This window comes from Gallinula chloropus, assembly GCF_964237585.1.
Source record: "Gallinula chloropus genome assembly, chromosome: 19".
Classification (NCBI taxonomy): domain Eukaryota; kingdom Metazoa; phylum Chordata; class Aves; order Gruiformes; family Rallidae; genus Gallinula; species Gallinula chloropus.
This window is the reverse complement of record NC_140104.1, coordinates 2,085,804-2,107,194: the sequence shown is the minus strand read 5'-3', so window position 1 is coordinate 2,107,194 and position 21,391 is coordinate 2,085,804. Positions and strand designations below refer to the sequence as shown.

At 43.5% G+C, this 21,391-nt stretch overlaps 1 protein-coding gene across 1 annotated transcript in view; it reads right to left on the bottom strand.

Annotated features, from left to right (window-relative positions):
- Positions 1 to 18,428, bottom strand: part of SPECC1 (sperm antigen with calponin homology and coiled-coil domains 1) — a 69,829-nt gene extending 51,401 nt beyond the window's left edge. The window contains exons 1-2 of the mRNA XM_084272838.1: positions 18,279 to 18,428; positions 16,015 to 16,150 (exon numbers count right to left, since the gene is read on the bottom strand). Of these exons, the coding sequence (XP_084128964.1) occupies positions 16,015 to 16,150; positions 18,279 to 18,425 (283 nt within the window). The 5' untranslated portion in view covers positions 18,426 to 18,428. The remainder of the gene's footprint in view (positions 1 to 16,014; positions 16,151 to 18,278) is intronic.
- Positions 18,429 to 21,391: the final 2,963 nt, after the last annotated feature.

Sequence of the window (21,391 nt, the reverse complement as noted above, 5' to 3'; positions counted from 1 at the left end):
ACACAATAAACCCCATTTTATTGTTGTTTCCAGCCTGCTTCAGTGAGGGGGTGGGGAGAGGACTGCAATTTAGTTACCACAGCTTTAGCTCTGCCTAATATAGTGATAAGGGAGCCAGTGAGTGCTGTCCTGAAGAGCTGACACTAGGAAATGGCCTGAAATCATTAAAACTATCAACACAGGACGACGCGCATCAAGGCAAGAAATGAGACAGGAGGGGAAAGAGGAAGAAGCCTCATAACATAATGAGATGTTTATCTATAAAAAGTTGCCCACTTCAAAGCACAAAGAGCTTCAACTCCTTGGTAAAAAGAAAAAAAAAAAGCTTTTAATTAAAAGATCAGTCAAAGATTTTCCACAGTCAAGCAGCCTCAAAGAAACTCTGTGTGGAGGAGGCTGAGAGTAACTTCTAACATGACTGACCATTCTTCAAACTCAAGGTCTTATGAAAGCAGCATTTCTCATGAGCTGGAAGACAAGGACTGTGGAAATATCCTCTGTCCCTCAAAGAGCAGTGGCTCTTCCCTTCTGACACCTCCGTCCTCACCAGCTTTTGCTCAGGAAGACTGTAGAAATACCTCAGCTTTGTGTTTCCCCACTGTCCATCCCCTACAACTGATGGACAGGCATATGGATACTTGGCTGTAGGTTAAGGAAAGGTATGCCATGTACTTTTGGAAGCCTGGACACAGGCCTGGAGGTTGGTGTCCCTGCCTGTGGCAGGAGGTTGGAGCTCTGTGATCCTTGGGGCCCCTTCCAACCCAGACCAGTCTATGATTCCATGGTTCTATGATAACATAAATACACATAAGTACACTGCTTTAGCCCATCAAAAACAGTCTGTCTTCTGCACACAGCCTTACAGTCTTCAGAGGCTTAAAAAAACCTTTGAAGATTTATATAATTTACACCACTTTTCTGGAGCACTCTTTCTGTCCAAGGAATATTTGCAGTGGGGATGGATATGACATCACTGCCTTACCCCTCCCCAGCATCAGAATACCAGCACTGTGACTGGTATTACATGCTCTGGGGAGCAAGACTCAGACTCACTTCTGTTTGGATATATAATTGTTAAGTTTTTCTTTTTGTTTTCTGACCAAAGATATTGACAATTCGCCCTTGACCAGGTAAAATATTACTTTTTCTCTGCAGGCAGCAATTTAGCAACTGCTTTATGATGTCACAGACATGGTGCTCTCCCGAGCTGTTGCTGTGAGCCTCCTCCCTGCAATGACTGGTGTTTGTGGAAACTCAGTGTCTCACATCCACTTATCAGCTCTTAATTCTGACTAACTGACCTGACAGCTCAGCTGGTTCTGTTCTGCTCAAGCATAGGGAATTACCACTGCTTTATATCAGGAACCATACATGTTTGTGTCCGAAATCCAAAAGTACACCTGAACAATTGCAAGTCTTTCTCTTGCTTGTCTTGCAAGAACTAAGTTCCTGCCAACAAATTTATCATTATCCACACCCTCGTGGAAGCAACCCCATTAAAGAGATTATGAGGCATAATCATATGATATTATAAGGATTTCTACATCTTCTGTACAAATGCTGCAATATCAAAGTGCAGAAGACCTTTAGGGTGTGAAAAACCCAAAAGAACATCCTCCAGATGCAGGGAAGAAACAACCTTTACATTTCAATTTGTTCCCGTTAATTAAAACAGCTTAATACAGGATGGGATTTCCCTAGTCAGTTGGACTGGTCAGAGACAGTTCTAACAGTGATGCTCAGGAAAACAATATGCTTTGTTTCAATCTTTCTCTCCATGGCATTTCAGAAGCTTTTCTTTGGTGTGTTCACACTTGCTTGACATGTTCCTATTGAAACAACCCCGTATAAAGATGCAGTTGCACAAACCCAGCTAAAAGGAAACCATTAAGGTAAAAGGCAAAACCACCTTCTGCCTGTAAGATGTAAACAGGGTAAAACTAAAAGGCTGTAAGAAAAGTCAGATGACCTTACAAGGTTTTCTGCTGAATTCAAGAATCCTACTGCAATATTCTGAGGCAGAAGGTGGGTGAAGGGCACTGTCCTTAAAGATTAAAAGTTTGCTCAGTAACTATTTTGTCTTTTTTTTTAAAGTAGCCTTTATATTTTCAATTATCATCCTAGTTTAGAAACTGAACACACCATCGAAAGCAATAAAAACATAACACATCACCATCTGCCAAATTATCCTGAATATTGGTCATTAGTCCATGGCAAAGCAATGCAAAAGAAAGGTTAATGACTAACTGCAGTTCAGTAAGGGAAGAAAGGAAAAAATCAGCCAACATAAATCCAACGTGCCAAATGACTAAACTGCACCCTGTCCCTAAAGCTCCTTTCCATACATTAATAAATATGACTTCACTGAAGTTACTGGGAAAATTCTTCCTTGCTTCAGCAGTGTCCTACTTCCACCGATGATTTCTAGCAGCACCAAAGCACCCACCAGTACAGGAATGAGAGGAACATAACTCTGCTCATGGGACACAGACACATTCACTTAGCCCCTAATATTTTTCTTAAACAACTGCACAAATTCCAATCAAGACACAAAAGCTACCTTAATGGCAAGTGGAAGAATAGAGAACCTTGTTTCAGCCAACACACCCCTGATGCTCAGAACTGGACCCTGCAAACTCATGTCAGCCTCACCTCCTCCCAAGGCTGCGCTCTTCCAGCCAGCAAAATCCAATTTGCCTCTAAGAACTTTACATTTCAATTTTCTGTTGATAAAGATTTATGGCTTGTTAGTTGTGTGCTGCACAGACTAGGAGGGCAGAAAGCTACAGTTCTGTAATTCTTCAGCCTGGGAGGACTGACCCATGAGCACAGATCATACAGAACACACACTCCAGATCTGCTGATGTATATTGAAAAACATTACTGCTCCGTGAAATATAGTAGAGGGAATGCTTCAAAAGAGATCTGTGAACACACATCTACCTTGGATTATGGGAAGAAGGAGGGTGATGCATGGAAAAACCCAGCAGTGTCTCTGGTAAGAGATCCTCAGTTTTGTATGATCTGTAATCATCACGCTCAAATTGCTTGGAGATACAGCATGGGACAGTATTGAAGACCACTGAAAGTATCAAAGATGTGTCAACCTGCTGGTGGCAGTTTGAGTATCACAGAACAGTCAAATTAAGTCCTCTTCAAGCAACACAGTGCCGATGAAAGCAAAGTAGTACCTGAGTTTCCCAATTTTGTGTTATGGAAGCTACATTCCCTGTGGAAATCAGGAGATTTTATGAAGAGTAAATCCGTAAAATAGCATAGGAATTGAAAAGGGAAAAAGTAAGAGAAATTACTTTGCTGAAATACAAGTAGAAGCTCCAAAACACAGGACTGGTTCCAGACTCATTAATACCTCTAGGGCCCTGGGCGGTTTCAGTAGGAAGACCAAGGTACAATGTTTGTTAAAGTTTCCCTGGCTAGCTTCACAGCTTTAAGATCTTGAGGAGCCAAGCACAGCCCAAACAAGTAAACTAGCTTTGCTTTTTCTCCAATATTATCCCCTAATTCTTATTTCCTCTTTCTTTCCTCCTTCTCACTCATTCCAGAATCAACACACAATCACAACCATCCACTGGTTGTTTCCTTATCACGCTGCCACTGGCAAGTCAACGGCAGCACATTAAGTAAACTCATAAAACAATCCTCAAGAAAAGTAGCTTTTACATCTACTATCCTACATCTTGTATTCACAGACCCTAAAACACCATGGACTCTAGGATGACAGTGTAGTATGCAGGGCTTCAGCCACAGGACAAGCTCTTATTGACCCACTCATTCAGCAAGGCTGCCAGAAACTGCTCTCTGCTTTCATCCAAGAATGGTTTTAATTTTCATCAGCAAAACAATTTAACACAAAACAAAATGCACAAACCACATCCTGCTGCCCTGCCATGTTCTTGTAAAAGCTTTGGTCCTGTCCATGGAGAAAGTACTCCCACTCAACACATCCTCCCAGCTGAAAACTGTTGTAAAGGCCCTGCATTAGTGCAGGAGAACTTAAGAGTATCTCTTCCCTTAATTTAGCATTCCTTGTCCTCATTTTGGGATTGGGAGACCTCAGATTACCACTTAAATCTGCCGCAAACAGCTAATTTCAGAGGCAATGAGTTAGTCATACTCATGACTAAATTCCTCTAAGAGGCCAGTCCAAAGCGTGACATCGTCTCTTGGCTGTACTCATCTCACTGGCCTGCAGAGCAGCAGAGACTACTGCCATTTGACATCTGTTAGTCGGCATTTCTGAAGTGATTTAACAACGTCAGCCCAGTCGAGATGCATCACAAGACTGATCAACAGAGCTGGGCCTAACTGGCCTTGGAAGAGAAGCTTAAGCCAAGTAAAAATTGCCCTCCAGGGGAAAATCAACTTCTTCAATACCAGTTTAATCAGCAGCGTGTTACTGCTCTGAAGAATGAGAGCATTTACTGACCCCTGTGCGAGAATGACTTGTGGGAGGAAGAGGTGACTAAGGAATTAAACCATCCACTGGAGAGCAAACTGGGGTTTGTTGGCTCCACTGGGAACAAAAGGTCTGCAGCTCGCTGCCCGAGCTCGGAGAGGACATGACTTGCTGTCGGTATTTCCATGAAAGCTGTTACGTGATTCATTAGCTTTGCTGGCCCCTCTCTCCTCCCTCCCTTCCCCCCACACCATCATTAAACTCATCTGTTCTCTTGAGCTCTTGCTTGGCAGAGCCAGGGTGCTGACATGTAGCAGAGTTAAAATGAATGGCTGCCATGTTTAGAAAGAAGGAGAAAGGAAGAGAAGCAGATGAGAGACACTAAGAAGTGCACCCAGAAAAGATCTGACTACACATCTCCGAGAAAGAAAAACAGAAATCACAATAAATAATGATGTCTTTCTATAATACCCATTATCTTCAAAGTCTCCATATGTTTTACCAGCTATATCCCTACTCTGAAGAATTCCTTCCTCAAATACAAGATGAGGCCAGAACAAAACAGACAGAAGAAAGCAGATCAATACTGGCTTGGTGTGTGCACTGACACTTGATATCCTCATCCAAGCCATGTAAGCATGTTTTACAAATAAGCACAGTCCCAAAAAAAGTCTAACCCTTGGATAACCCCACCCGTCACCTTGTTCCAACTGGAGAAGTTAACATTTCCCAGTCAACTGCTTCTTTCAAGAAAGCTTTTTGTACCTATTGAGTAATTCCTTCCACTCCTTCCCAAAGACACTAATCACCACATCACCTGCAGATGTTTAGAGGGTAAGCAAAACCCCTCCACCACCGTGTCAACCAATATCAAAGAGTCTTAGTGCTCCTGTTCAAAAACACAGGCTGCCTCACCGTTTCCAAGGCAAACTAATGTTTGCAAGGCTTCCTCTCTCAGCCCAACACCCAAGAAACATTCCCATTGTTTCACTGGTGTTCTGGCCTGTGTCTGTATATATTAAAGGCTTCTTTAGCAGGCAGTTTCAGAAGCTGAAAACTGACTCTGCTGATAAACTGCATCGATACTCACTACTGTTCCACGTATTTTTCTGTGCTTTGTTACAGGTGGCTCCATCCTGACTTGCTATAGAGCATCTTCTACTTGCTTTGTAACTAGGAATACTGAAAGCACTCAGGCACAGCAGGGAAAGCAGCTGCCTACCCACTTTGCAAGCAGAGTTCTGGCAAACACGATGCAAACTTTGTTCACACACCACAGAAGTTCTTACAAATTATTGTAAAAATAGTTTAAATTTATTTTTAAAATCAGGAGCCAGGAAAAGCCTGTAGAATCCTGCATTATTACAAGCCATCTCCTCAACTGCTTTTTAGACACTTTTACAACTTAGCAACATATTGATTAATTTAGGGAGATGATACTGAGCTGTTACAGACTCTTGTAAATCTTCTGTTCAAAACATATCTAGCCAGACACCAGCAGTGGATTACTTTCCAAGAAAGACATAGTGTAGGATGTCTTTCCTTTCTGCCTTCACTTCTCCACATTCCCTCACTTCAGACAGCTACATTTTTTTTCCAGATTCCCCTGTATTGAGGTGTTAGCTTCAAACTGCTCAGCTTGGGGGGCTGCGAGTTCCTTCCTGTTCCTTGACAGCACTGACCAGCCCACCCAGAACTTGGGAGTTATCACAGCTGTATCTTTATATCCTGCATCAGGATTCTTAGCTGTAGAGTCAGGATCATTCACAGGGCACTGGCAGACTCTGAAAGTGTTGTTACTGGGACCTGTATTGTGTCATTTAGTTTTGAAACTGTACTGTATCTTTGTTATAGAACTGTAGCCTCATCAGCCAGAAGCTACACATCCCCATGGGCTGTTATTCCTATTTACACTCAACAGGAAAACCTGTTGAAGTATATCATATTCTCTTAATTATATACATATTTTACTTTAGGTTATAAGCTATATTTTAGGATTGGATTTTTAAGAGACTTCAGTATCCAAGTCAGCATTGTATTGTTTGTAGTTGAAGCTGGAACATAAACCAGATCAATAGAGGGGTCCATTTCTGGGCTTCTCTTTGGTTATTCCAAAAGGACCAGAGTACCACATCACTCAAGTTGTAGATGTTCCTGACTGAGTTGAATTGAATTCATTCAAGCAGAAAGAAAGCCTGGCACAGACACTTCCATGTATCACAATCTCTGTGAAAATCAAGTTTTTACGTCCTATTTGTCAAAAATCAACACAAACTGCTTCAGATGCCTGCATTATCCTGTGACTTCAAAAGCCAGAGCTCTCTCACACAACAAGGAATGTGCTGTCTGCAGTGACGTTCCCAAAACTTCTCATTATTAAAGCAGAGTTTTGAGCATGTAGTTCAATACAAAATGCTCTGTGTTCTCCAGTCATATTCATACCTTATGAACAATGAGGCCATTAAAACAAGACAGTACAGTCTACCCTTAAAAACTGGGAAGTTTTAAAACTGTTTAGGTGCAGCAGAGGCATAAGCCTTTCCCCTTCAATAAAATAAATCACAGGACAAGAGAAAACAAAGGATGAAAGAGATTTTTCAGAAGCCACAGGGGGTCTGCATGCTCATTTATCATCCATGTTAATAGTAATAAGCTGTTCAAATCACACCACTGGCCCTGCAAAATCACAGTTTCTCAAACTCTGCTCGGAAGTTAGCAGCTTACCTCCCCATGCTTTTAGCCATCCCTCTCTCTAGTTTATCATCAGTATCCTCCCTCCTAAAATGACAGTAAAGTGTTTAGTTCCAGCAAGGCTTCCACAGCTGGCAGTGGAATGACCCCAGGGCCTGGGGATGGAGGCAGCCATACTTTCCAGCCTAAAGTTTAACTTTCCCTTAGGGCAGCATTTCTTCTGGTGACTGGATACTGGCAGCTTTTGTGTTCTTCATTAGCCTGCTGATTAACATACTGCTAGAGAGTTCTCCCCTACACCTAACTGCTGTTCCAGCACTCACTAACAGACCTATTGTGAGAGATCCTAGAGCAGCAATGCTGCGCTGTCTGCCTCTCGCTGTTCCTCACGGCACTAGACCTCAGACACACAGGTATTTGCTTTTAAAACAACTGCTAGAGATACAATCCGAAGTTATAAAGAAACCCTGATCAAGCAATAACAACTCGAATAAAATTTTGTGAATGAAATTCCCATGGCAACGGTAAAAAAACCCGGGAGTGCCAGGAAAATCCAACCGATTGGTTTTCTGTACGTTAGAGGGTTCCAAGCCTGAACAAAAACTAAGGAACCGGCAGCAGAAACCAGCAGGACTACGGGGTGGGGTTTTTTTTCCCCTCATTCAGCATTTGAGAAGCAAGCAAAATGCATCAGAAGGCAAGCGAAACAGTGTTAGGGCATCAGGAACAAATTACTAGGGGAATGAGATATACCTGATCCTAGCTAGCTCTCGGCTTTCCATAAAATCTGCTACTGATTAACATGCAGAGCACTGCACTTCTGCAAGGACAATGGTGGGAAGATCTTCCACAAAAGGCACCGTTTTAAATTCTAAGGCCTGGAAAATTTCAGGCCTCAGGCCCCGAACAATGGCAAAGGCTGCCACTGGCGAGCTGCAGATCCGGACCAGTCGGATGGACAGCACTAAGATAAAGCTTTGTAACTTCCTAGCAGCATCATGCGGACTGTGTAAAATAACATCCACCAGGCAGCCGGGTCCCTCCCTTGCAGGCATTCTGCTCCAGCCAGCAAAGGGTTCCTTCCAGGAACGCTCCCCTACGGACCGCGCTGAGATCTCAGGTAGGGAGCAGTAACAAGCAGCAGTTACAAGGCACAAGGTAAACAGCGGTTGATTTCTCTTAGCAGGCTCGAAGCCATCGGCATTAGCTGTGACAACAGCTTCTGTTCCCGCGCAGTGGGACACCGCAGTTCAGCTCCCCGCCTCCCCTGCCCAGAACAAAACCCCGTCCCCCCTGCAGTTCCAGCCCCGGCCTTCCGCAGGGTCCGTACAGACCTTGGTCGTGCTCCTCGGCTCGCCCAGGCTGGTTGCCCATCTTCGGTCACTCCCCCCGACTCTTCCCCGAGCTCTACTAGGACCCCGCCGGCCCGCTCATGCTCGGTGCCAGAGGCGGACCTGCCTCTATCTGCTTTGAACGTCTACGCTTCAGTCAACTCAGGGAGGGGGGGGGGGAAAAAAGGAAAGAAAGAAAAAAAAAGTCAGGTCCTTCCTAGTTCCTGGCACAGGGAACAGCGCCCGCTGCTCATGCTGGAGCAGCTGCGGCTCTCCCTCCTACCTCATTACAATATTACGCACCGAAGGCCGGCCTGTGCAGTTAATTAGCTGTCTGACTGCTGGAATAAAAGGGGGGGGGGGGGGGGGGGGGGAGAAAGAGGCAGAGCGAGCTCGCAGAGAAAGGAGTGTCTCGCCGAGCCGCGCGGGCCACCCAGGGGCAGCGAGCGGGAACTGCAGGCGGCGCGAAAAAAGGCAGCGGCCGTGTCAGGCCCCGCAGGGCCCGGAGCCCGGCTCCACCGCGGCCAGCAGCCTGCTTGGACGCCGGGCAGGGCTGCAGAGCGGGGAATGGCCAGGGCTCCTTCTAGGCACGTTTCCCAACAAAACACTGTGGAGCGGCGGGGAGCGAAGATGGGCGGAGGGACCCTCAGCAAAGAAAAGAGCGGCCCAATGGCTCCAACACAAAGGCATTTTACACCCCACTCACAACACCCCAAGCGCGCTCACCATGAGGCAAACAGACCCTGCCCGTAGCTCCAGGTACACTGTGGAGGAGAGATGTGCTCAGATGTCTGGTTAGGCACGGCCCTTAACTAAGCTGCCACAAGAATCAGGGGACCGAGTTCCAGAAGTGCTCAGCATCTTCTGAAGGAGCTGAAATGGAGACTGAACTCCTCTGGAAACCTGACCATGTCTGTGAGCACAAGCCCTTTCTGACAAGTCCCAGCAGGTTTGTCACAATATCCCCTCTCTGGGGCAATTCCTGGGTAAGCTTCAGCATCCCTGGCTCCTCTTAGCCTCAGCTGGTGCTGAGAATAAATAGTTGGTATGCTGCAGGCTCACATCCATGTGATAAAGACAACATACAGGATACATGGAATACTATTAAAACCTAATTCTCCTTGTTGTGGTAAGGACATGGTAGTTTATTATTTCTAATAAAATCTCATGGTTGTTCCTCAGAAACACTGAAAAAAATCAACCCAACGTGATACTACTAGTACTACTACTACAGCTAGAAGCTGAAACCACAAAGATGTTCTACATGCCATATCTCTATCCTCAATATTTCTGACTGTGACTGACAAGAGCAGCTGAATGAGGTACGCCTACCCAGACTGGCCAACAGCCCGTCTTGCAAAGAAAGAAATCAAAATGCTCCTCACTAATGGACTCCTGATGTACATGGACAACAGGAATCCCAAATGACTCCAGTGATCAGCTTCCATTACACGGATAATTAACAGAATCATCTTGAAGTCTCCGTTTCAACAAGTGGGTTTAAACCAAATTAAGAATAAAGTCCTATGGTCAATACAGATTGAAAATGAAACATGCAGATACACATCTAGCTAGTTGTGAATCCACTGCTTCCAATAAAAAAATCTGGAGATCCTTCAGAATTTCACTGGTATTTCACTACAACAGGGTGAGTCAGCTGTCAATCTGAAATTTTTCATTGTTCTTGCTCTGACACTCTAGGGATGAGGCTAAAAGTTTTCATACAACTGTCTATATTTGGATGAAATTAAACAACACTGTCTAGCTCTATCTTATGACATGGAAAGTATGCTTTGCTTAATGAATAAGCCATATAAGTTCTATGAAATGGATCATGGACAGTGCATTTTCTAAAAGTCATCTTAGAGTCTCTTAAGTCTTGCATCTTACTAGGATGGTACTTGCCCTTCTCAAAGGTACAGATACAAATGCTCTCCAACTGCTGTTGAAACAGATCCCTAAGATAAAGAGATTTTCTTCCATTATAGACTAAAGAGTGACTTCTGCTTTTCTTCAACAGGATTCACCAGAGGGATTGCATTAGCCAAGATAATCTCTCGGGCTGATAAAACCTGACACTGAGCATTTATTATTTCAACACCTGCTTTCTATTTCTGGAACACAAAAGGGAATAGCCTAACAGGGTCCCAGTACAGTATGGGGTGTGAACTGGGAGTAATTATAAAAATGTAATCACTGAGTCAGAGCAAACACACCTGAAATCTGAGCACTGCTGGAGAGTCATAACTGGAAGAGCCAATCTGTTATTTTCGACAGTGGCAGAAAACATACGTCAGAACATTCTAACACCATGATAGAAAGAGATGATGTCAGGCAAAAGACTTCTTGCACAAGTCCACACTGAAAGGTATGAATTTTCAAACACAGCTAGAGCCTGAGCAGAAGTCATGGTTAAGAGATGACTGTTTATGGAGCCTGCAGCTCAAACTGAGGACAAAGAAAAAGGAATAATGGCAAGCATGACTTCAAGCATGGTGGCTGTAGGTAATAAATGGTGACAAAGGCATGGTTAAATCTTCAGCCAACTGTTTGTTATCTGAACATTTCACATTACTTTCCCTTCCTCCTCAGTAATAAAGGTATAAAAATGAATGAAAAACTTCATTCTATAAAGCAGATTAGGTATGAAATTTCACTATCCACTTGTGGGACTGACAAAGCCCCCACAAACACCCTTTGCTGCACACTGAGAACAGGAATGAATTGCTGTCAAATGACAGGACTTACTTGCCAGGCATAAGCTTTTCTCTCCTCCTCCTCCTCTCACAACACAGCAAATGAATTAGTGAAATGTCTGTTCAAACTGTAACCCATGCTCTAAAGAAAAAGCTGCAGTTGCCACAGAATGATCTCAAACTTGCAGCTGCAGAAGCTGACAGTCTCTTCAGAAGGCTGAGGCCTAAAAAAGTTACAGATGCTGAGCAGGACCTCAAGGGGCTGCACCTTCTGGCCAAGACTGAACTAAACTGAACAGGCCCTAACGGTGGACACTGACTACCAACACCAGTGTTCACAATATCACTCTGCTCCTTCCATTAACGCTGAAGAGTTTATGAGCACAAAGTACATAAGTAGCATGGAAAAAGAAAACTACAGAGATCTGTACGCCATGCACAGTGGTGGACCCAATAGGCACATAACATCTATGTTGCACCTTAGAAGAAAGAGCAAATCTATTTTAATCAAGCTAAAAGCTAATTTTTTGCTGTGAGGATAATTGGTGAGGTCATAGTTAAGTTTACAGCACAGCCTTCCAGGAACCCAGCTGAGATGTAGCTGTCAATCAATCTCTTGCCTTACAGTATTAAAATCTAATATGAGCCAAACGCTGCTGGAAAAAACAACAATGGAAAAAAGTTATACAAGGAATGCCAAGCCCTCTCCTGATATGCAAGCTTGTTAGACCTGGCCAGCTTCACGTTCCTTTCCTTCACTCCCTCCCATTCTTTAAGTGCAAACACAGTGGCACTCTGCCAAGGCATTCTGGCTGCATTACATTTAAGTCTGGGGAATTTGTGTTAAGGATCATTTCTCTTCAAACCAGCTCAAGGAAAGCTGATAATTAACCTAGGGCAGGTAGTCAATGCAAGGTTGTGTTGACTTTGCAAAGCAACTTCACTAAAGAAGCCTGAAAAGAAATAAAAACAAAGTGAAAGATCACAGATTTGTACTATTCCTGGGCTATCCAAGCATGCTCCTTTCTGTCTAGGTATCCCTAGCAAGGCTTTTGTGATCATCCCAGTTTGCTTACAGCTGTAATGGATCATCCCTGTACAGGCTGGCTTGAGCAAATTAACTGTCAACAACTTAATGACTTAAATCATTACACTTTAAGTTGTAGCATTTCAGTATCCCTACAACACACTGAATCTTAACTGGCTCAGGTCCCAGGGTGGTAAACACGTGCCAACAAAGTCATTCCCAGGGGAATACACAGCAGACAAAAGGGTCACAGATTGATTTAAGGGGAAGTTGCATGCAAAATCTCAGTCTGTGTTAACACAGATTGAGTGCAGTGAATGGAACTCGTGCAGTAGATGAGGACAGCACCAAAACTGAGAAAGGTACATGCTGCAGACAGTGCTGTCAGCAGAAGTTAATTCTTGCTTGTTTAATAATGCAAGCTGACTGCAGACAGTCTGGTGCACGCCTCTCCAAGAGGCTGTTATCCTTAACAAGATCAGGTATTGGAAATCCCAACAGAGAGTTGCACTCACTCCATTTCCAGTTATGGAAAAAGGTTCATACAATACAGCCAGCAATGGAATAAAAGAATGATTTTGTCAGCCAACCTTCATATGCCATGCAATGCTCTCCATGTGAAGTACATGTTCACATACAATGCTTTGAAATTCTGTGTCAAATAGCAGCATTTAAGGTTATTTGGCTCACAAACTTTGAAGGATCAGAATCTGAAAAATCATTAGTTTCCCATAATCTTGAACCTTAATTAGAAGAGAGTCCTGTTTTTTCATGAAGATACAAATTTCTCCATTTAAGCATTTTTAAATAATTCACTATATGGCTTTGCAGATACATGCATTAAAATAAACATTTTTCAATTACTTCATCCTGCTTTGCAATTTTTCCAGCTCTTTTTCAGCTACTGAACCATTAAAAATAATGCAAGAGGTCTGTAAATTTGACTTTAACATAAAGCCAAATTGCAACTTCAGGATGGTACAGGGAAAGACACAACACTGTGGATAAGGAAGTAGTATCCATGACATTTATTTCTCCCTGTGTTATTTCCTATTACTTGGGATTTCAAAACTGCCAAGCAGTTGCAAAGCCAAACATCACAGCTGAGCACTTCCAGCCAGAATCCATCTCCAGTTCCATTTGCCAAGAAGGGATACATGAGATTGACCTCACCTCCCTTTAAGTTGCTTATGATTTACTGCATTAGCTTCCAACAAGGCAGACAGGGTAGTTATGTCAGCAAAAGGCTAGAATGAATAACTTAAACTCCACCAAGGGCAGCACACAAACAAGCCTATTTAAACAAGCAATCTTGATGTCAATTATTTATTATCTGCAGCATTTGGAACACAGGCTATTGCTCAAGGTCAGCACAAGTGTTGGACAGTCACATTCAAAGAAGAAACAAACCTAAGCTTTTCCTTTTTTTTCCATGCTCTGTTTCTTATAATGTCTCTTACACAAGACTGTAATACCAAACAAGTACTACCAGAGTTTAGCTGGAACTAATATAATATTTCAGTAAAATAACCAAATCGCTCACTTAACTATCAAACACAGCAAGCCCACTTTAAAAGGCACAAACAAGGGAGGGAAGACGTGATGCCTGCAGTTAAGACACAAAAGGAAAACGCAGAACTAATGAAAGGCAATCAAAGAGGCTAAAGAAAGGTTTCAGAACAAAACTTTTCAGATTTACACAGTTGGCTATGTACACAAACATCTGCATTTCCCAGCTACAGGAACGTTCCTACTTGGATTAACTCCACAGTCAACTAGCATTGCAGTATAATCTTGATCACAATCAGAGACTACTTTGGGATGGCATTTCATTAAAATACAGCAGCTGAAAATGTTCTTTCCTTTCCTACTTAGTGTTCCCAGGAACATGTTGTGCCCTCTGTCAAGTCTGAGTCTTAGTTTCCCTCTTAGCAACAGTATCTGGTATTGTAATATGCCCATTGCTATTTTTTCATAGCATGACAATGTAAAAGTAGCACTCAGCTTTGTATCCCTGTATCCTAACATCTGGCACCTTTCAGTGACCATGAGTGACACGTACTCTCAGAATATATAGCTACATTTCCAAGCACCCTTTTGGACTATGGAACCACAGTGAAAATCAACATATGTAAGATACAGGACTTTCTGTATATTTACCTATAATAGCCCCTGTTAGACCTGGGACAGTTGTCTCTAAAATCCATTTTAGAGGGGTAGAACATATACTCCTGGTGTTAATCTACCTGATATACATAGCTCCGCAACTGGACTCTCTTCATTTAGCACTAATATTCCCATTCATACCTCTGCAAATGCTGATGCAAAGCAACATATGAGGTCAAATCTAACGATGTATTTTCAATTGGCAAAACAACACCCAGATGTAACTTGGCTGCCATAAACCATTTCAGCCTTTGTATTTGAAGTAGTCATCATCAAAATCTTATCCCTCCTCCAATCCCAATTATTATACATGCATGCATTAGGGGGCTCTCTATTCCAGTGCTAGTATTTTTGGGTCTGACATATGTATTCCATTCTGGACTCCCTGCAGTGCTGTTTCCCTGGCTGCGTTCCCAGGATCCTATGCTGCATCATCTGTACAGGTTTCCTCCTCCCTGCATTACTCCTCCCAAGCATCATTTGCCAGCATCATGCTTCTTTATCAGCTGGTGAATCTCAAATGCCTTTGGATACAGCAAGTCACTATGAAATTTGAGGATTTTCACACTGTTTAACTGCAGAACAGGATCTGTCCTTGGCTTACTGTGAAGCATTTATGCTGTTACAAGACGATTAGTTTTATTCTAGGGATGGGAAAGGTTGGGGTTTTGGTGTTGGGGTGGGGTTTTTTTTTTCCGCCCCTCTTCTTTCTAGAAATCCCTTTCTGGTTACTAACATTGTGCTGTTACACAGCCAAACCCCGCAGAGGCTGTGACAAGCAGGGAGGTCATGGTCAAATTTAATAAGATCCCACATCCCCTTAGAAATGCCACCAGGGAGCAGACAAAAGCAAGCATTTGCTGAGCTCCTGGGGGAGAGCAGAGCGTTTGCACAGAAACCCTTGGTATGCAGATGGTGTCGCTGCCTTTAGAAAAAGGCTTAGATGTGAAACCAAAAGCTGATGAGGCTAATGCTGAGAGAGACAGCATGCCACACCGTAGCTTAGGAGCACCAGCTATGCATGGAGGGGCTGGGGCTGGCTCTTTGTTCTCGCATCCCTGCTGTGTCCCAGCAGAACAGCAGGGTAACCGCTCTGCTCAGCCAGTGCAGGGGACAAAAATGCATCTAGGTGAAAAAGTATATATGTAAAATATACGTAGTGCACAAGTAAAACATAAGTAACATAGGTTAAATAGCGGATGTGTAAGAAAAGCAAGCTTTCACATTGATGGAGTGCTCTGCGAGCCAGCGGGCTGCGTGCTTCGAGCGCTAGCCCCGCGCAGGCCGGCACGGCCCCGCAGGGCCCGGCAGCCCAGCCCGCCACGGCCCAGGCACGGCCCCCGCAGGCCCGCACGGCCCCGCCGCCCAGGCCTGCCCGGCCCGGCGCAGCCCCGCCGCGGGCGCGGCCCCCACAGGCCGCCACGGCCCAGCTCAGCCCCGCCGCCCAGGCCCGGCTGGGAGCGGGCCGGCGGCGCCACCGCGCGGCCGCTCGGGCCGCACAGGCCGGCCCGGGCCGCACAGGCCGCTGGAGACCCCAGCACCTCCCGTGACGTGCTAGGTATAGCTGCTTTGTGCGAGGTGTAGCTGTGCTACAGGGCGGGGGATAGCAGAAAACACAGTAAATCAAGTGACAACCACAGCTCGTTTCATACAAAGTCGACTGTCTTCCAGAAAGTTTGTATCTACCTGTGCTGGGCTTCAGCCGGCTCTCAGCAAGCTCCGAAATTGCTCCTGTTGTAATGGTCTTCTTCAGCCTAGAGACTCCAGAAGCAGCCACTATCCCTGGTTTTGTCAGCATGTCATCACTGCTCGCCCTCTTCAGCTGCAACAGAGATTGTGAGCAACCAGAAGATTAAGACCTGAATATTCCCAACAAGTAGTTCAAAGTGCAAGGTTCCTGGGAGAAAAGGAACATTTCCATTAACTAACCCAATGGGAATCTTGCTTTGATCACTAATTTTTTATTAGTTTTGTATCCCAGATATTTGTCAAGTAGGTTCAGAGTCTACTGCTTTAAGAGAGAAGTGTGGAAACAGGAAAGACCATTCAAATAAGGAAATAATCGAAAGTCAGGGAGAAAAATTACTTCTGAGCTAGTCCCATAGCAAGCAACTGCCAGTTCCTTCCTGTGTTTGTCAAACAGGAGTCACCAAACTTTCTGGCCTCAAACTAGGTTACCTGACATAATCAAAGAATGTCCTGAAGACCAAGCTGAAATCCCAAAGTCATTTAACTGAGGTCAGACTGCACACTCAAGAAATCGGTGCAATGCCAGCACAACCAGTGTAAGATTCAAGCAAAACCACTGAAATGACTTTGTTTCAACAAGCAGAAGTAGCAATTTCTCTCAGAACTTTGGTCAGCTGCTCTCCCATTTGTGTGCCTCTCTAACAGCCTGGGTACCTCTAATAACATCCTCTAATCTCAGGAAAAATACTTTCAACATTTTAAGAGACCAACGCTCTACTAGAGTCTCCCTAGAGCAGCATTTCTCTGTCCTTTTCAGTTTGTGGACACCTAAACTGCTTTCACAAATCAAAACCCGCTTCCTTTGAAGTTGACCAGTGACTCCCCAGGGGTCCATGACCCACAGGCTGAAAAAAATCACTGCTCTGGTTAAATGAAAGGAGAGCACACAACAAGCACCCTCCCTGTTTAGTGGTTCCTGAATGTAAAAATCTTTAAACAAAATGAAGTCTCTCAACTCCAATTCTTTCTCTCTTTCATCTCTTCCTTTGACTCAGCCTGTGGTTTCCTGGACCCTGTGAGCACATAAGTTTCAACAGCTGATGTGCTGATCTGTTCCAGGATACCAAAATGCTAACATTTAGCCTTGTAGCAGATGTTTTGTCAGCTCACTTTTAGTAGCAGAATGGAACAATCTGACTTTCTGACCTTTAGAGACTTGTGCAGCCTCCCTAAACTAATTTCTTCAACATGCCTTCTTTTACAGCAGCAACTATGGTGCCTTTTCCTACCCCGTTTCTTCAAGGGAACCACTTTGATGTTCCTGCATTTGCAGTTGATCAACATTCCGAAGATACTAATTGTGATTAGGAGGAAACCCCTCTACATTTAACACCAGACATTAATCAATTGTATCAGACTTCTTGATCAGTCTCTGTAGCAGCACTCCTTCAGAGATGCTTGCCTCAGCCCCACAGCACATACTCCAATTATTAACATAACCCACCTGGAGCATCAGACTAAAATATCCCATTGATAAAACGCTCAGAGCATCTATCTAGGAGTTCTCAAAGCAAGTTAAGTAAATGAATCCTTCATTCACGTAACTATGACAATTTGATTAAAATGCTGTACCATGTTATGGATTGCTTACTAAGCTTTATTACTGGAAATAGTTGTAACCAGAAAGCCCATTTTAGGCTATTTTTGTTTGTTGGCTACAAGGGTACAGATGCAACTGCAGCACTTCAGGTGCATTACTCCATTGTCTAAAAAACACTGGTTTGAGAGAAGTGTCTGCTATTTTTGAAATATATCTGTAGAGAAAGATGAGAGTTATAAAAAGCAGTGGTTTGAAACACACTGCAAGGAATATCTTTTGTTAATATCTTTTTCCTTGAAGGAAGAGGTGCACAGATTTTTAGGAATTCTGGAAACACATTAATAAATCTCAATTTCTTCACATGTCTAACACTGGTTGAACTAAGAATTTGCCATTCATTTTTGTCCACCTTCAAAATTAAGGCATTCCCTCAAGCACAGTGTAAAAGAGCCCACTCCTACACTGCACAACTACACTGTCTCTCCATCACAGACATAATATTTTCAGAAATGTGCACCAGTTTAACATACACCACCCTTATCATCTCCCTATGCTTGTGGCTGAGCCCGCTCCAAGTCTCAGGGTGTAGCAATGTTCCACTGACTGAAGCTTTAACCCAGAACAAGGCAAAAAGGCTTGTACAGTCCCTACTGGTTAGTACCTTGCTGAGCCGAGATTCAAAGGCAAGGGAAGTCGAGGACTTGGATGTCTTCATTCCTGTTGAGGTGGTAGAAAGTGACTTTCCTCTGTCCACCCCGTGACTCCCTGGCTTTGCCACTGCATTCCAAGTCCTGGCAGTACTCTTCATTTTCTTCCCAAAGAACTCAGTCTGCAGGCTGATCCTAAAAGAAAATAAAGATATATATTATATACACACACAGACAAAAACATATAAAAATTGTCTTGGCATCACCTTTAAGAGAGAACAGAGATATCTGGCATCAGCTTGAAGGGCTGAAAAGGCCACGCTAAACTTTGTTCCCTCTCTTACACACATCACAACTCATCCTAGAGATGCCCTCAGAGCAGGCTGCAGCCACTCACAATTGTCACACTGACTGTTAACATGAAGCACCACAGAAGGAACACTGACTTGTTGAGAGTAAGTCAGAGCCCTCTGTCAGCCACAGCAGAACACCTGCAAATGCAGCAGCACAATGAAAACAGAACACTAAAACCCACAGCAATTGAAGACAACCTTGGGATAAAAAAAGCAAACTACTCCTCTGTTAGATCCAGCATCTCCAAATGAAGTAACACTCAAAAGGTCACATGAGAAGCAAGTTTCCTCATTTGTACAGAAAATATTTTTAACTAATCCGTCACCCAAAGCAGCAGCAGTTGTCGTCACAGCAATAAAAAGCTGCTTCACAATATCAAGATTTTCAAAACATGGGAAAAAAAAAATACCAACTTCCTTGCAAACAAAAAAATCCAGCTCTCCTATTCCTCAGAGATAAGCTTATGCAAGAGAGAAATCCTGCCAGGAATCAGAAAATAGACATGAATTCCTTGTTGGGTGTTTTTTTCCCCTGTAGCTGAACAAATGTAGTCTACCAGCAGGAACAATTAGTCCGTTTCTCTCAGTACACGGACAGCTGCTGATTAAACAGCTAGCTCAACTCCCCTAGATCTAAAGCCATCCATTTTCACCAGCTATTGTCCAATCTGAACTGGGAGCAGAATAACATCATTAGTTGGGTTTTTCTTTCCAGTCCCACCAGTCTGCTGAATTGGGAGTGGGAAGGAAGGGAGATTGCTTGCTATCTCCCCCCCCACACACACTTTAGTACAAGCAACATTTGTCTTCTGCAGCTTCATTTTCTAAAGCAGATACAGAAGGTAGCTGTGGATCAGGCCGGTGTAGGCAGAGGCTCACTTGCTTCTTGTCTGATAAACAGGTACCCAGGAGATGCAGGGAGAGATCAGCCTGGTGTCTCCAGCAGCCAGCGTGTGCTTCTGATCACACTGGAGCCCAGCTGGGCCAGAGCAAACCCAGGCTGTGATCCTCTGAGAGATGCCAACACAGTTTCTTCTAGACAGTCATACTTTATTTCACAGCTGCAAATAAGAACAGTCATGGAACAAACCTGGTTGGACCAAGCCACACTCGACACTGGCAGCACCCTCCAAGTGCCATGATGCTCTATTTAAGGAGGGTTTTGCTGCACAGAGGCAGGAGGAAATGTCAAACACACTGCTGCTGTCTTATGAGAACAAAGCTAACAAGTGACATTTCCTCTCTTTATTTTGAGGGCTTCTTGCAGGAAAGGCTGTCTACTTTCTCCACAGCCCTAACCTGTCAGCTCCTAAATAGATAAGTAAAGTGAGCAGTTATTATTGCTAAGTATAGTCATCACTCCATTAAAATTCCACATTCGTGTGGAGCCATCAACCGATCTCATTAGAGAAGAAAGCAGAGCAGTCTTTGTTGATGGTTATGCTGATCCCCTGGCTCCTTTTTTAAAGCCCTGTCAGAGATGTAAGCTGTATTACAATAGATAATAATGTTTAGCATTTCCACAGTTCATGATCTACCTTAGCAAGCTTTGGCAATTTACATTATTTAATAAGGCATTTTTTTAATGGGCACACCTTCCACTGTGTTTATATGAAGAATTACACATGCAAACTATCTTCCTGATTAGATCTCCCTGTTATGCAGATTTGGAGGTTGGGAGATCCAGTGTTGCACATGCATTTTGCTTTATTATACCCTTTGGATTTCTTCATAACTGCATCTCATGCTTTCCTGCCTTAAGCTGTACAGATGCTTTCTTGATAGCCTAAAGAATTTAATTTTGAGCCATCCATTTAAAGACATAGTGGAGTGACAGGCTCATTAGATTGTGATGTTAGAAGTAAGAGGAAGAGGTGCTTAAAAAAACAAACTCAAAACCACAAGTCAAGAAATCCAGCCAGTAGCCTGAGGGAAGCTGTTTTCTTCACATAATGATAGCCAAATTATGTGCCATGTGGATTGAATAATATTATACTATGCCAAACAGAGACTAAAATTGAGAGGAGAATATTTGGATTTATTAGTGTTTTTTGGTTTTCTATGTGTTTATATGCTGTCACAGTTCCACATAGCTGGGTACTGGCCAGGCCTGAACCACCACACATGGGAATCAGCATTTGTAGATGGTGGTAAAGCTTCTCCTGTGTTTGGCTAACCTGAATCTGCCCAGCAGATAAAGACTTCAGTCTCTGCAGTGCAATCCAAATACTGTCCACACGCCTTATACATACTTCGATGAATAAAGCCAAGTTGCACGTATCTTAAGTAGCTTTCAGTCTTAGGCAGGTGGCACATTGGAGTTACTAGAAGTGCTTCAGGAGAGGTACCAAACAAAACTGCTTCAAAGAGAAGTCCTGTGGGAAATCCATTCTCAGAGTCAACATACTTTTCCTCTCCTCCAAATGTACTTCCCTGTAATGCACTAAGTTGAAAAAATAAAGCTTCGTGGAAGTTGTGGGCTGTTGGGACATTGGGAAACCCAGAAGTTCAATATCCTAGAATAGCTCGTGGACTGAGTTTGGTACATAGCAGTGAACTGTCAATCAAAATACTTAACTATATAAAATGGCTGCAGCCAGTCAGCATCCTGGAAACCTAACATTAGCAAGAGACATTTCTCTAACCCTTGTGTAAAAACACCATATATAGGGTCAGTTTATAATAAACTGTATTTTAAGAAGTGACATACAAGCTTTATCGAGTTGTCTCAAGCCACACCATTGTAATAGGTACATGAGTAAAAACCAACATAA